General features: G+C 38.6%; 1 protein-coding gene across 1 annotated transcript in view; it reads right to left on the bottom strand.

Moving 5' to 3' along the window:
* synpo2l (synaptopodin 2 like) overlaps window positions 1–5,054 on the bottom strand; it is a 59,030-nt gene extending 53,976 nt beyond the window's left edge. The window contains exon 1 of the mRNA XM_008114249.3: window positions 4,685–5,054. Coding sequence (XP_008112456.2) covers window positions 4,685–4,792 — 108 coding nt within the window. The 5' untranslated portion in view covers window positions 4,793–5,054. The remainder of the gene's footprint in view (window positions 1–4,684) is intronic.
* Between the last annotated feature and the right edge of the window lie 10,638 nt (window positions 5,055–15,692).

The raw sequence follows: 15,692 nt of genomic DNA, 5'->3' as shown, positions 1-15,692 counted from the left end.
CAATCCACAGTTTTTCATGTTGTATGCAATTAACGGCTTCGCTATAATCTATAAAGGTTTTCTTTTGAACTTCTTTAGTGCACTCCATTATCCAGTGTATGTTTTCAATATAATCTCTAGGGCCTCCTCCTTTCCTGAACCCAACTTGGACAGCTGGCATTGCTTGTTCCACATATGGTAAAAATCTTTCTTGAAGAATTTTGACTGAAAAGGTCCTGTAACCATTAATCACAACTCAGAAATCCACAACTCAGGCTGGAGATGTGTCACCAAAACACATCACAGGATTCAGGTAGGTACCCGTGGTAGCACACAACCTTTACATTATTTCATCCCTTAAGGGCCTTATAATGCACACAGAAATGGTCTTGGAAACAAGTTGGCAGTCTGTGGTGATGGCAAAATAACGTCATAATATAGGCTGTTGAGTGTGCATGCAGAATCAGGAGGTAATAGAATCTCACAGAATAAAATATCATGGCTGCTCTCTTTGCTTTCAATGACAATATACCTGCCCACCATCCTGACTTTTCCATCCTTTTTAAATTGCTTTCAGTTAGTGCTTCTAGAAATTATTGTTCCTATTTGTTTCTTATAGTAGTATAATTATGGTATACTGGTGGCTGAATCAATTGTTTTGCCTTCATGAATTTGCACTCCAGACTACATGTGGTTTTTCCACAACTGGAAAAATACCCTCTAATGTTTTATAGGTGGAAATTGGGACACTTGTGCCCAAGTGACATCAAAATGTGGTCAAGATGGCAAACTTTATCAGTGAAGAAGAACCATCACCTAGAAGAAGTTGCAGTGCTCTGCTTTTGTCTCAGCCCACAGATAAACACAAAGTTCTGCATCCCTGATTCCTCTTTTCCCTGCTGAATTACTTGAGTAAAACTATTTTTGTACTTTCAGTAAAGTAAACGGAGGAAAAGATGGAAATTTTAAGGAAAAGTTGGGTCACATTAGAAACAGCCGAAAAAGTGGAACAGAGTATTAACTGGAACTGTCCTTGACAATTAAAATGCTGGAATACATGTGGATGTGATATAAAATCTTTGCATTCTGACCAATTTTCAGATAGTTAGGGGCAGACTGGGAGTAAAGACAGTAAAACTATTGAACCATAGGCAATTTTTGTTTACCTTCTGGGACTATGGAGGTGTCCTCAGTGGCTTGGCTGGCACAAAAATGGGGGGCAAACTTTCCCCATCCATACTATATAATATACATTTAACAGAAGAATAGGGTATGTATATAAGGAAATCAGTGGCAGTTACACCTTTTCTACTCAGGAGATGATAAAGTAGGTGATATGACCCCATCCAATTTAGGTTTGTCACAACTAGTTTCGTTTAAAAGAGAATTTAGATACAATTAACATGTGCCATTTATTTAAATTGAATATTAGTCATTTCTTAACTTGACCAGAATTACAGGAAATTATAGAGATGAATCAAGTGATACAGCTGATAAGAGGACCTTGCACATATTTATTTATTTATTTACACTATTTATATTCCGCCCTTCTCACCCCGAAGGGGACTCAGGGCGGATTACAATGAACACATATATGGCAAACATTCAATGCCAACAGACAAACAACATATATAGACAGACACAGAGGCATTTAACATTTTTTTTCCAGCTTCACAATTCCGGCCACAGGGGGAGCTGTTGCTTCACTGCCCACTAGTGGCTGTACTTCCTCATTCCTTTCCTCGTGTTTTGCTGGCAGTTTTATGATGTTGTAAATTAGTTAAATTAGCCTCCCGCATAAAGCGTACCTAAATTTCCCTACTTGACAGATGCAACTGTCTTTCGGGGCTGCATAGGTCAACAGCAAACCGGGCTATTTAATGGTAGGGGGTTAACCCGACCCGGGCTTCGAACTCATGACCTCTCGGTCAGTAGTGATTTATTGCAGCTGGTTACTAGCCAGCTGCGTCACAGCCCGGCCCATATTTAGTCATTCCTCCACTTTTGCTGTTTCGACTTTTGTGGATTTGATTGAAATGTTCCATGTGGGAATCTCTAGATCTTCCACTATGCCTCTGTGGTCAACTTCCTCCAGTTCTGCTCAAAGATCTAGATAGAACATTTCTCTAGGAATCTCTGGCTCCTCCAATGCAATTCTTTGTTCAACATCCTGCAGAAGTTGGTCGTGCATATGGATAACATTTTGATCTAGCATTCCTTAAAGGCAGTGAGAGACAGTTGGTTTGGTTTTATTCATGTTGCCTCAAATGATGACAAAATGGTACTTGTGTAAGACTGGCCTTGAATCTTACACTGAAAAAAAGATTGTGTCTTCTTTTGCACAACCATAATAGGCCACAAGATACATATAGTCCTGTTGGCTGGGTTCTTGGCGCTGGTCTGTAACTAAGCAATTCAAGATGTCCCAAAGCAAAGCTTAACAAATTATTTGACAATGTTCATTAACGACCACCAAATTTGATTTCATTAATGTAGAATGAACAAATGGAAATACACACTTTGCACTCAAGTTGTTTATCTCATTATTATTTTTAAACCGCTTGCATCTGAAAAACTGCCTTTCATGTGTGCAATTTTTAAAATTAAATTTTTAAAATTAAGGTTGAATAAATTGGTGCATGGGTCAAAGTTCAGAGGCAAGAACACAAGTTCTTTCTTTGCATTTGGATGGTGTATACCTTTGTCCCAGGAGGCAGGCATCACCTTAAAAATGCATCTCATCCCATCCATATGACAGAAAAGGAAGAACGTTAATTTTATAGTGTCATCTGCAATTTGACAAAGGATTTCATAGAATCATAGAATAGTAGAGTTGGAAGAGACCTCATGGGCCATCTAGTCCAACCCCCCGCTAAGAAGCAGGAAATTGCATTCAAAGCACCTCCGACAGATGGCCATCCAGCCTCTGCTTAAAAGCTTCCAAAGAAGGAGCCTCCACCACAGTCCGGGGCAGAGAGTTCCACTGCCTAACAGCTCTCACAGTGAGGAAGTTCTTCCTGATGTTCAGGTGGAATCTCCTTTCCTGTAGTTTGAAGCCATTGTTCCGTGTCCTAGTCTGCAGGACAGCAGAAAATAAGCTTGCTTTCTCCTCCCTATGACTTCCCCTCACGTATTTGTACATGGCTATCATGTCTCCTCTCAGCCTTCTCTTCTGCAGGCTAAACATGCCCAGCTCTTTAAGCCGCTCCTCATAGGGCTTGTATTGTAACCATAGAATACAACTTCAAAGAACTAGAAAATCTACGTAATCAGCTTTGGGTTAACTCGAGAAAGCCATTTTGAAATGGCTTTCTGCAAATTATTCTTTCTCAATTTGTTTTCACTCCTTAAACATTAAAATTTCAAATGTACCAGTGCAATCATCAGAACTAGAAATCATAAATAAAGCACAAACAAAGCAACAAAAAAAATTCCTCCTCTCCCAAACAAACAAAAAAACCCAAATTCTCTAATATAAAAGTGGCTAAAGAGGCCACCAACGGAAACATGAAGCTTACAAATTACCCGTCACCTACTTTGTCATGAAAGCCAATCCTCTTTATTTTCTTTTTGCTGAGAAGTAGACTTTTCTGTCTAGATAAGCTTTTGATGATTAAGCATATAAAGCCTATTTCACCAAATAATGTGCTGGATCTTGTTAATTGCTGTGCTAATATGTGTGTGCATTTGAATTATAAATGCTTTCATCTAATTTTAATTTTTATCACTTTATCGCAGTTAAAAATGTGGATTTTGAACTAAGTATTTTAAGTCTCAAACTGGAAAAAGCGAGAAAGAAATGGATATTATCAACATCATCATGTCTTGTTTGGGAAATACAACCCCTTCTGTTGCATGGAAAAGTTTTGTCGTTTCCAGATGTGTATGTCCTGATGGCGAAGCGTGTTAAAGCACTGAGCTGCTGAACTTGCAGACTGAAAGGTCCCAGGTTCAAATCCTGGGAGCGGACTGAGCGCTCGCTATTAGATCCAGCTTCTGCCAACCTACCGTGTTTCCCCGAAAATAAGACAGTGTCTTATATTAATTTTTGCTCCCAAAGATGCGCTAGGTCTTATTTTCAGGGGATGTCTTATTTTTCCATGAAGAAGAATTCACATTTATTGTTGAACAAAAAAATGAACATTTATTATATACTGTACGGTAGTTGTCATCATAAACCAGCATAACCAGACAAACTGTGAATCCTATCAAGATTTTTTTATTACTACCAATATTTCCATGTACAACACTTTACGGTACGTACATTTACAGATCCTGCATGCTCTGGTGTTCTGTTTGGCAGGTGCTGGGCATGCTTCCAAACAAAAACTTTGCTAGGTCTTACTTTTGGGGGAGGCCTTATATTTAGCAATTCAGCAAAACTTCTACTAGGTCTTATTTTTCGGGGATGTCTTATTTTCGGAGAAACAGGGTAGCAGTTTGAAAACATGCCAATGTGAGTAGATCAATAGGTACTGCTCCGGCGGGAAGGTAACAGCGCTCCAGGCAGTCATGACCTTGGAGGTGTCTTCGGCTTAGAAATGGAGATGAGCACCAACCCCCAGAGTCAGACATGACTGGACTTAACGTCAGGGGAAACCTTTACCTTTACCTTATGTCCTGAAAACAGTTCCCTGGCGCACACTAGCACACCCATCCCAACCTGTGTTTCCCCCAGAGAGAAAGAGAACGTTGCTTTTCCTACCTTTGATACTTGAAGGGGCTTCTTCTGCTCCGAGCCCCCCTGCAGCCGAAAGCCCCAAGGAGCCCCTCCAGAAAGAGTGACAACTACTTCTTCTTCTTCAGCTCCCATGACTTGAGCAGGTTTTCTTTCTTTCTTTTGCTTGACAAATGTTCTCCACCTTTAAAGTCAACCTCCAACTCTTAAGAGAGGGTGCTTTCTGCTTCCATTGCTGCAAGCAGCACCTGCCTTCTTCAGTCTGCCCCAAAGCCCCTTCCTCCCGAAACTTGAGCTCAGACGCAGGAGAACTCAGTCCAGCTTCGGAGGCGCTCCATGCGCTTCTAGACCTCCAGCTGCTGGACAAACTCCCACCAGCCCTTCTGATTCCACTTTTAGTAAGAGGCCCCTGTCATTTTGCGCAGGCATCTTGTCAATCTCACCCACTGTGCTCCTCACCCCCTTCTTCGCCTGCATTAGGCCCTGAATGTCTCACTAAAGCATGGCCGAAAATAGTTCGCCTCCTGTCTCTTTCCAGCGCATTGTCTCACACTTCTCCAGCTGGACAGGATTTGATTTAAGCATTGCAATAAAACTTGGAATTCTTACGGGCTTTCCTTTTTGTTGTTCCCCATATTGTATTGAACCTCCAGATTTTGAACAAACTGCATTTCTTTCTGGGAAAGCAGTGGGTCTATTTAAGAGGGAGGTTCTCCTGCACAAGTTCTATTGAAATTAATTACAGTAGAGTCTCACTTATCCAACTTATCCGTTAGAATGTTGGATAGAAAAGCCCTGAAAACATGGCTATGTGCCCAGGCTTTCAAAGATTAAATGACAAAAGACGACCCCGGACTGATTTACGGCTACAGCACGAGGATTTTGGAGGAATGGATTTTAATCATATGTTTTATATTTTTATATTGTTTTAATTGTTTTATTGGATTTTCATTGCTGTTTTAATTATGTGCAGGCATTGATTTGTTGCCAATTTGTACGCCGCCCTGAGTCCCTTCGGGTGAGAAGGGCGGGATATAAATGTTGTAAATAAATAAATAAATAAATAAATAAGTGAAAATGTTGGATAATAAGGAGGGATTAAGGAAAAGTTTATTAAATGTCATATGACGTTATAATTTTACAAATTAAACACCAAAACATCATGTTTTACATAAACGGGCCGGTAGAAAGTTGGATAAGTGAAAATGTTGGATAATAAGGAGGGATTAAGGAAAAGCCTTTTAAAAAAAAATTATTTACAATTTTCAAAAAACAATACAGTAAAAGTGGGGGAACAATACTTTGCATAGTAAAGTAGGAAAAGAAGGAAAAAGAGGGGGAGACAGAGGGGGGGATTAAAAAAATTGAAGGAAAAGAAAAAAAAAGAGAGGGGGGAGGGTGATGTTAAACTTCCATTCATCTTCTTCGCTAATATTTTCTCTTCTTTAAATCTATTTCTACTATATTCCAAATGGAATTCTTTTGTTTGATCTCCTTCTGTTCTTCATTTTTTCTCTTTTAATACTCTTTCTTACCTATCACAATTAGTTTAGTCCTTGCATATAGTCTTCATAGTATTTCCAATCCGTTAGTCTTATTTGTTTACCTGTGACTTTCTTTAATAAGAAAGTTAATTTATCCATATCTTTTATTTCTGAAACTTTTTCCAGCCATTGTTCCTTTGATGGGGTTTCTTTTTGTCTCCATATTTTGGCATAAACCATTCTAGCCGCTGTTGCAAGGTATGTGAATAAGATGTCCTGGTTTTTGTTTAAATTCATGTCTGGATTTGTCATGCCTAATAGGTAAAACTCTGGTTTCTTTTCAAATTTTATTTTTAGGATCTTCTGGGATGTTTCATGAATCATACTTCAATATTTTGTTGCTTGTTTGCAGGACCACCACATGTGGTAAAAGCTGCCTTCATGCTGATGGCATTTCCAGCATTTGTTTTCCGAATTTTTATACATAATACCAATCTTTTTGGGGGTCATGTACCACCTATGCATCATTTTAGCCAGTTTTCTTTTAAGTCAGATGCATAGGTATAGTTTAGTTTTATGTTCCAAATTTCTTCCCATTCCTTGAGTTTTATATTTCTTCCAATGTTCGCAGACCATTTAATCATGCAATTCTTTATGAGTTCCGTCTCCATTGACCATTCTAAGAGTTTATTATATATTCTGGTTATCTCTTTTTTTCTCTAATTTTATCAGTTTTTCCCAGAAAGGAAAGGAAAAGCCTATTAAATGTCAAATTACGTTATAATTTTACAATTTAAACATCAAAACATCATGTTTTACATAAACAGGCCGGTAGAACGTTGGATAAGTGAAAATGTTGGATAATAAGAAGGGATTAAGGAAAAGCCTATTAAATGTCAAATTACATTATAATTTTACAAATTAAACACCAAAACATCATGTTTTACATAAACGGGCCGTTAGAATGTTGGATAAGTGAAAATGTTGGATAATAAGGAGGGATTAAGGAAAAGCCTATTAACATAATCCAGATTTATCATTACAGTAGAGTCTCGCTTATCCAAGCTAAGCGGGCTGGCAGAAGCTTGGATAAGCGAATATCTTGGATAATAAGGAGGGATTAAGGAAAAGCCTATTAAACATCAAATTAAGTTATGATTTTACAAATTAAGCACCAAAACATCATGTTATACAACAAATTTGACAGAAAAAGTAGTTCAATACACAGTAATATTATGTTGTAATTACTGTATTTACGAATTTAGCACCAAAATATCACGAAATATTGAAAACATTGACTACAAAAATGGCTTGGATAATCCAGAGGCTTGGATAAGCAAGGCTTGGATAAGTGAGACTCTACTGTATCTGTATTAAATACCACCACAATGGATAATAATGTTGAGGATAGAGCAGCAATAGTATCTATCTATCTATCTAAATCAAAGTATGTCTGTCTGTTTGAACCACAAAGGCTAGGTGAAGTGGCACTCTATGATGTTATTGGATTGGCTATTGCTTGGTAAAGGATTGGCTGTTGCTAGGTGAAGTGGCCCTCTGTGATGTCATTGAGAACGATATGTGCATGAAGGAGGGAGGGAAGAAGGAAGGAAAAAAGGAAGGAAGGAACAAAGGGGAGATGGGAGAGGAGGAAAAAAGAAAAAGGGGGGAAGAAAGCAAGAGAAAGGAATTGGGACAAGAGAAAGGGAGGGAGGGAAAAACAGGAATAGTATCAACGAATGCAGGGAACAGCAGCCCATCTGACACCTGGGTAATGGCAGGTATGTATACTAGGGGCAGGGCTGTGGCGCAGGCTGTTGAGCAGCTGCAATAAATCACTCTGACCATGAGGTCATGGGTTCGAGGCCAGCTTGTGGCGGGGTGAGCACCCATCAATTAAAAATAAAAAATAGCCCCTGCTTGTTGCTGACCTAGCAACCCGAAAGATAATTGCATCTATCAAGTAGGAAATAAGGTACCACTTATAAAAGTGGGGAGGCAAGTTTAACTAATTTACAACTTGGAATGAGGAAGTGCCATCAGAGTGGATAATGAAGCAGCTGCTCCCCCCTGTGGCCAGAATCGAACATCCCCTCAGGAGAAGGTTAAATTGCCTCTGTGTCTGTCTGTCTCTGTCTCGGTTCTGTGTGTATATGGGCATTGAATGTTTGCCCTATGTGTATATAATGTGATCCGCCCTGAGTCCCCTTCAGGGTGAGAAGGGCGGAATATAAATACTGTAAATAAATAAATAAATAAATAAATAAATAGTGCCTGAATAAAAACCAAAACAATATATAATTAATAGGGAAGAAGCAAACTGCAACACCAAATTGATACTTTCACAATGATTGAAGCAGATGTCAACAGTAAGTAGGAAAAATAGACAGTAGAATGCTATATTAAACTCTTGTCTCTCATTAGACCAATTCTGTACTTGATTCCTTTTTCACTGGGATCTCCTAGAACAAGGCTTCTTAGTTTTTTTCCATTTGTGATCCCTTTCTGTCGGATACATTTGTGTGTGACTCTGAGTGTATTGGTATATAAAACAGGTACACAAATCAAACATTGATAGATAATAATTCAGCATTTGCCAGGCTGGCTAACCAGGCTGATTTTCCTTTTTATGAAGCGGAAACATTTGCTTTAGAATCATAGATTTGGAAGAAATCTCATGGGACATCCAGTCAAACCCCCTGCCAAGAAGCAGGAAAATCACATTCAAAGCACCCTTGACAGATGGCCATCCAGCCTCTGCATAAAAGCCTCCAAAGAAGGAGCCTCCACCACACTCCAGGCCAGAGAGTTCCATTGCTGAACAGCTCTCACAGTGAGAAAGTTCTTTCTAATGTTCAGGTGGAATCTCCTTTCCTGTAGTTCTTCCACGTCCTAGTCTCCAGGGCAGCAGAAAACAAGCTTGCTCCCATTTCCCTATGACTTCCCCTCACATATTTATACACGGCCCTTATCATGTCTCCTCTCAGCCTTCTCTTCTGCAGGCTAAACATGCCCAGCTCTTTAAGTCGCTCCTCATAGGGCTTGTTCTCCAAATCCTTAAGTCCACTGTAAACACTCCACACAGTTGCTAACAGATTCATGCAACTGTCTAGGTGGTGTTTAGAAACCTTTTACCATTGCCAATTTTTCCACAACCCCCTGTTCTCGCTTACAGGACTTCGTTTGGGGTTGGGACCCTTTGTTTAAGAAGCAGTATTTTAGAACTTTAACTAATACTGTAAGTGATATTACTATAGTTTCATAACCACTTGATTGGACAACTACCAGGTGCATTTGCGTTCTTTTGGACTTCAATTTCATCATCCTATCATAGGCAAAGTATAAAGTGTTTGGGGTTGTTGTATGTCTTTTGGGCTGTGTGGCCATGTTCCAGAAGTATTCTCTCCTGACGTTTTGCCCACATCTATGGCAGGCATCCTCAGAGGTTGTGAGGCATGGATAAACTAGGCAAGGAAGATAAGGAGAGTCCAGGGTGTGACAAGAGTCCTTTGTCAGTTGGAAGCCAGTGCCAATGTTTCAGTTAATCACCCTAATTAGCATTAGAAAGGTTTGTCTCTTGCCTGGGGGGGCATCCTTTGTTCAGAGTCATTAGCCGTCCGTGGGGCTCCTCTGCCCTCAGAAGTGTTGCTTCCCATCTACTGTTCTGATTTTTGAGTTTTTTTAATACTGGTAGCCAGATTTTGTTCATTTTCATGGTTTCCTCCTTTCAAAGTTGTCCACATGCTTGTGGATTTCAATGGCTTCTCTGTGTAGTCTGACATGATAGTTGTTGGAGTGGTCAAGCATTTCTGTGTTCTCAAATAATATACTGTGTCCAGGTTGGTTCATCAAGTGCTCTGCTATGGCTGATTTCTCTGGTTGAGTGAGTCTGCAGTGCCTTTCATGTTCTTTGACTCGTGTTTGGGCGCTATGTTTGGTGGTCCCTATGTAGACTTGTCCACAGCTGCATGGTATCTGGTAGACTCCTGCAGAGGAGAGTGTTTGTTTTGACCTTTAAAGCCTTATATGGTTTGGGTCCAGGTTACCTACAGGATCTCCTTCTTCTGCACAATCCATCCTTTAGGACACTTAGGTCGACTTGGCTTACTTCAAGCAGCCAGAACCCGACCCAGAGGACCTTTACATCGACCGCCCCAAGACTGTGGAATGACCTGCTGGAAGAGCTCTGACAGCTAAATGAGCTGTCTGAACTTAAAACACATCTGAAGACCTATCACTTCCAGCAAGCCTACCCAGTCAGTTTTAATAATGAATTTTAATCTTTGTTCTGTGTATTTTAATATGTATTTTATAGAAATACATTTTAATGTGTATTTTATAGAATGTTTAAGATGATGTTGATGATTATAATTACAGATGAGCACAATAACTGCAGGAGAAAACTCTGGCCTTATGAAGTTATGTACAGTTTATCTGCTGGAGGACCCTTGGTTAACTAGAGTTCAACAAGCTGAGATTGCCCTCAATGCCCAGGCATGCCAATCTAGAGGACTGGCTCTTGCACTGCCTCAACTGTAAAGGAAGATTGTGAGTAAGAGTGAGTAACTGTTTGCAGATGGCTCAACTGAACAAGTTGCTTGTGAGTCAGCAAGAGAAAAAAGGTGAATGATGTCACCTGAATGCTTAAGAAGTGCTAATAGTCCACCCATTTTCTTTCTGACAGTGGGAGACTGGAGTGCTATGAGTATACATTCTTCCATGCTTATTCTCAGGTCGATTATCCATCAATTCCAAGAAGAAGAGTATTGGTTTCAATTGAAGTTTTAATTTCAGTATATCTGAATCCAGATTTTCTCGGCTTGATTACATGTCATCCCTCTTTCTGATTATATTTCCAAAACATGCTAATGGAATCCTTATACATTTTCGACAAATCTTTCTGGTGTAAAATACCATCTATACATCATCTTATAGAAGTTTTTGTTAAGATTGTGACTTTTGGATTGGACTTTTAGATTCTTCCACATGCTCTCCCACTGATCCATCTGAATTGTATAACCAATATACTGGACCCTTAATCATATAATCTTTAATTTGGTCATAGGCATTTTAGCAATTAAATGTTATTCATCTGCACACAGTTATATTTCAAATTCTGATTTATCTGAAACCCTCATAATGTTTTATCTTAAAATATGCAAATAACTGTTAATAAGAATGTCATTGGAAACAATAATTTTCCACTTCTTTTTTTCTTTTTTATTAAGTATATTTTTATTTAAGTTTTACCTTATATATATATATATACACACACACACACACACACACACACATACATATATATATACACACACACACACACAAACACACATACATATATATATACACACACACACAAACACACACACATATATATACATATACACATATACACACATACATATACATACACAAAAATCTGAACAAATGGCGATATAAAAATGCAAAAGTACTTGGAAAAGAAACACACCAAAAAGCAAAAGCAAAAAAGCATTAGACACTTTGAGTAGAATCGCTAGATTAGAAGCAGCTGACATTGGTAATGTTCTAACAGAGAACTGCCAAAAACTGTTAAAGTTAAACTAAACAGTCATTGTTGTTCCAGTACAACAGTTGGAAAATATAATAGTAATAATAATAATAGTAGTAGTAGTAGTAGTAGTAGTAGTAGTAGTAATACTAATAGTCAGGATTTCCAAGCAGTATGTCATCAGTTGGTTAACAGAGAGATATAGAGGAATAATAACGTGCATTTATGATAAGTCTATATTTCATTAAGGCTAGTAATTAATCATGTTCTTACTCCTAGCCACCAGCAGTTGTGAACTCTAGTTATTTTTTTCTTCATCGTGACTTTTTTTTTAACATAAACGAGTGGTGAAAATTAAAGTGTATAATAGCCAGTCGTGTGTTGATAAATCACCTCCTTCTCCTCTTGTTGCCTCTTGGGCTCCTTTTCTCTCCCTTTGGCTTTACCTTCCTTCCTTCCTTAGGCTGCAAATTGTAATTTTTTATGATTTATAATAGTCTTTTAGAGTTTATTGAAAAACCGCGAAACAGCAAATCTGCAAAAAGTGAACTGCGAAGTAGTGAGGGAACACTGTATTTGAATTATTAAAATAATTCATTTCAAGCAGACATATAGAATAAAAAGAAGTTAAAAGCAATGCAGATTAAACAATGCGGCACTCACTAGCCTGTTTTATCTTTAAAACTCTGTCTCAATAGAAAGTCTGTTGCCGGAAGGGTAGCAGGGAGGGGGCCATTCTGACATCTCTAGAAAGAAAGCTCCAGAGTCAAGGGGCAGCTTGTGGCCCTCTTTCGCATCTCCACCAGCCATGTTTGTAATGGTGATGGGACTGAAAGAAGGGCCTTTCCTGAGGATCTCAGGGCCTGGGCAGGTTCATATAGGGAGACTAAGTCTGGACCTGAGCTAAACATGGCTTTACAAATCAAAACCAGAACTTTGAAACAAAAAGGTGGCCAATGGAGCTATTGCAACAAGCGGGTTTTATGATCTCTGTAGCCAGCCCCAGTTAACAATCTGACTGGAAATCTTTGGACAAGCTGAAGTTTCTGAACCCTCTTCAAAGTAGAACATGTTACAGTAAACCATGGTCAAATCTAACATCTTAGAAAATGTACCAGAATCCCTTTAGCATACTATGCTAATGGCTACAATTTCTCTAGGGTTCAGTAGTGATGGCAAAAGAGAGCAGATTAAATTTGCCAGCCCTGAGCTGCCAACATCTCCAAAACCCTACTTTTTCCAAAGCAGATATCCTTCAACAATGTCTCCAACACCAGCATGTTTATGCTAGTATAGTAGAGTCTCACTTATCCAACATAAACGGGCCGGCAGAACGTTGGATAAGCGACTATGTTGGATAATAAGGAGGGATTAAGGAAAAGCCTATTAAACATCAAATTACATTATGAATTTACAAATTAAGCACCAAAACATCATGTTATAAAACAAATTTGACAGAAAAAGTAGTTCAATATGCAGTAATGCTATGTAGTAATTACTGTATTTATGAATTTAGCACCAAAATATCATGATGTATTGAAAACATTGACTACAAAAATGCATTGGATAATCCAGAACATTGGATAAGCGAGTGTTGGATAAGTGAGACTCTACTGTATATTGCCATAACAATATTCTGGCTAATAGGAGCAATAGCCATGGGCACAATGGTTTATTCCCTTGGGATCAAGCACATACATTTCTCTCTCCTTCGGCCAAACCAGATGTTACACCCCATGGCACACAGTTGAGCTGGGAGAGAGAAAACTAATCTGGACCACAGTGCACAAAAAAGGTCGGTTAACCCCCTCCCCCTTGATCCCGATGACACTTTCCCCTCTGACAGCAATTTCTGTATTTTAAAACAAATCCTACCATTAGTTTTGGAGTGTTTGTAATCCTTCATAAGGATTAAAAATCTTAAAATAAAGCCAGATTGGTTACAGATGTGCCTAGAAGTGAAAATATTACACCTGAACTAAAATCACTCCACTGGTTGTCGTTTAGTTTCCAGGCAAAGTACAAAGTGTTGGCTATAACCTTTAAAGTCCCACATGGTTTGGCTACCACCTACAAGATCGCCTCCAATATATTATCCGCCCTTTACCCTTAAATCCTCTGGGAAACGTTTATGCCAATCAGTCAGGACTCCACTGGCAACTGTCACCCAGACAGCCTTTTCAGCAGCTGCCCTGAGACTGTAGAAGGATCTGTCAAAAGAGCTCTGGCAGTTAAGCAAACTGTCTCAATTGAAGAAACACCTATCTTTTCCAGCAGGCTTACCAATTAATCTATGAATTTTAAATTTACATTTTATTAGTATTGGTATTTTTTATCTTTGTTTTATGTTTTTAAAATAGGTATTTTTATTGACGTATTTTAATTATGTTATACCCTGCCTCAAGCGTTGAGGAGAGGCAAGTAACACAATGTATCATTGTCATTGTTATTATTAAAATACAGAGATGAATTGATCTTCCATTCAACCCTTGTGGACTCTAAGCAGAATGGCAGCTGCAGACATAAAATACATTCCTCGGGCTGCGGAATCCCTCACTAGGATTAGTACTGTATTAATTGCAACCACCCTGTAAATAAAGGTTGGTGTATATGGTAGTAAAGCCAGAGTGCAACCTTACCAAAATGCTTGTTAAAAGCAGTTCTCAAGAGCTTAGCATTAAATATGCTTCCTCCTATATTTGCTGATCTGAGAAAATGCAGATGATAGTATAATCGCTTCCTCTATTGGCAGAAAATATACACAACAGTTTTGACCTGTCCTTTTCTCATAGATCCCAAATATAGTAGCATGGTAGGAATGAGGCACAGAGCCAAAGGCTCTTAGATATTTTCAGCAACATGTGCAAGTCAGTAAAAGCGCTTAAGTTTTCTGAACAAAGTAGAATGGGAAATGCAGGGAAGGTTATAAGAACTAAAGATTTAGGGGTTGCTTTATATTCCCGGCTCCTTCTCAAGAATAAAAACTGGTCTCTTGATAAAAATCAAGAGCTGCCAAACTAGTTTTATAGCCAGCACGTTACATTTCCAACTTGCAAATAATGGTTATGTAAAAGTCTGACTTTAGCTAACTCATGTAAAACTGTCATAGTGATCAGCAGAAGACAAAAAGAAACCAAGATTTATAACTAAATGGTATTATTTTATTGATTCTGAGGAGGCTGTCATTAGCATTTATAGCTTTATGTGTGTGTGTTTATTATTTTTGTAGTACTGTAGTGGTATTGCATAAGGGTGCTTCAGAAAACAACTGAATTAATCTTTTAGATCGTACACATTACGCACACTTCCAAAACACATGACATCATATAAATAATACAAACAGTTAATTAATGCATCGGTTAACAGAAAAACAAATATTGGAAGTGGGGATGCAAGTGATTTTGTTTTGTTAGCTTTTGCAAAAAAGCTGGTGGTATCTACAAAGAATATACCATTTTCAATGACTAGTTTGAGATTAGTTATATGCATTGTGAATGTACACTGCCATATAATCCAGTTCAAATTAAATAATCTGGATTCAGAAACTGGATTATATGGCAATATAGATGGGGGCAGTTTGGGAAAGTTCTATGTTGAGTGGTGAATCGCATGACACAATATTCTGCTGTGTGTGTACTTCCAAAGTTATTTATTGTTTTATGGCAAAGCTCAGGATTTTCTTAGATAAGGAACACTCTGACCCCTTCAACACAGCTGTATAAAATCCACATTGAACTGGATTATCTAGTAGTGTGGACTCAGATATTCCAGTTTAAAGCATATATTGTGGATTCAGAAACTGGATTATATGGCAATGTAGATCAAGCACAACATATTTGTGTGTTGGCTGCAGTGTGTGGTGCAAGCATAATAAGAAATGACAAAAATCTTGGAAATGTATGTTATGCAGCTTGGGGGTGTTCCTGGATCCATCCCTCCAAATGTCAGCCCAGGTAGATGCAAAGGTCAGGAATGCTTACTATCTGCTTCAGCTGATACGCCAGCTGTGCCCTTTCCTAGA

The sequence above is a fragment of the Anolis carolinensis genome, chromosome 3, assembly GCF_035594765.1.
Source record: "Anolis carolinensis isolate JA03-04 chromosome 3, rAnoCar3.1.pri, whole genome shotgun sequence".
Classification (NCBI taxonomy): domain Eukaryota; kingdom Metazoa; phylum Chordata; class Lepidosauria; order Squamata; family Dactyloidae; genus Anolis; species Anolis carolinensis.
Note: the sequence above shows the minus strand (reverse complement) of the source record. Positions and strands in the feature narration are given on the sequence as shown.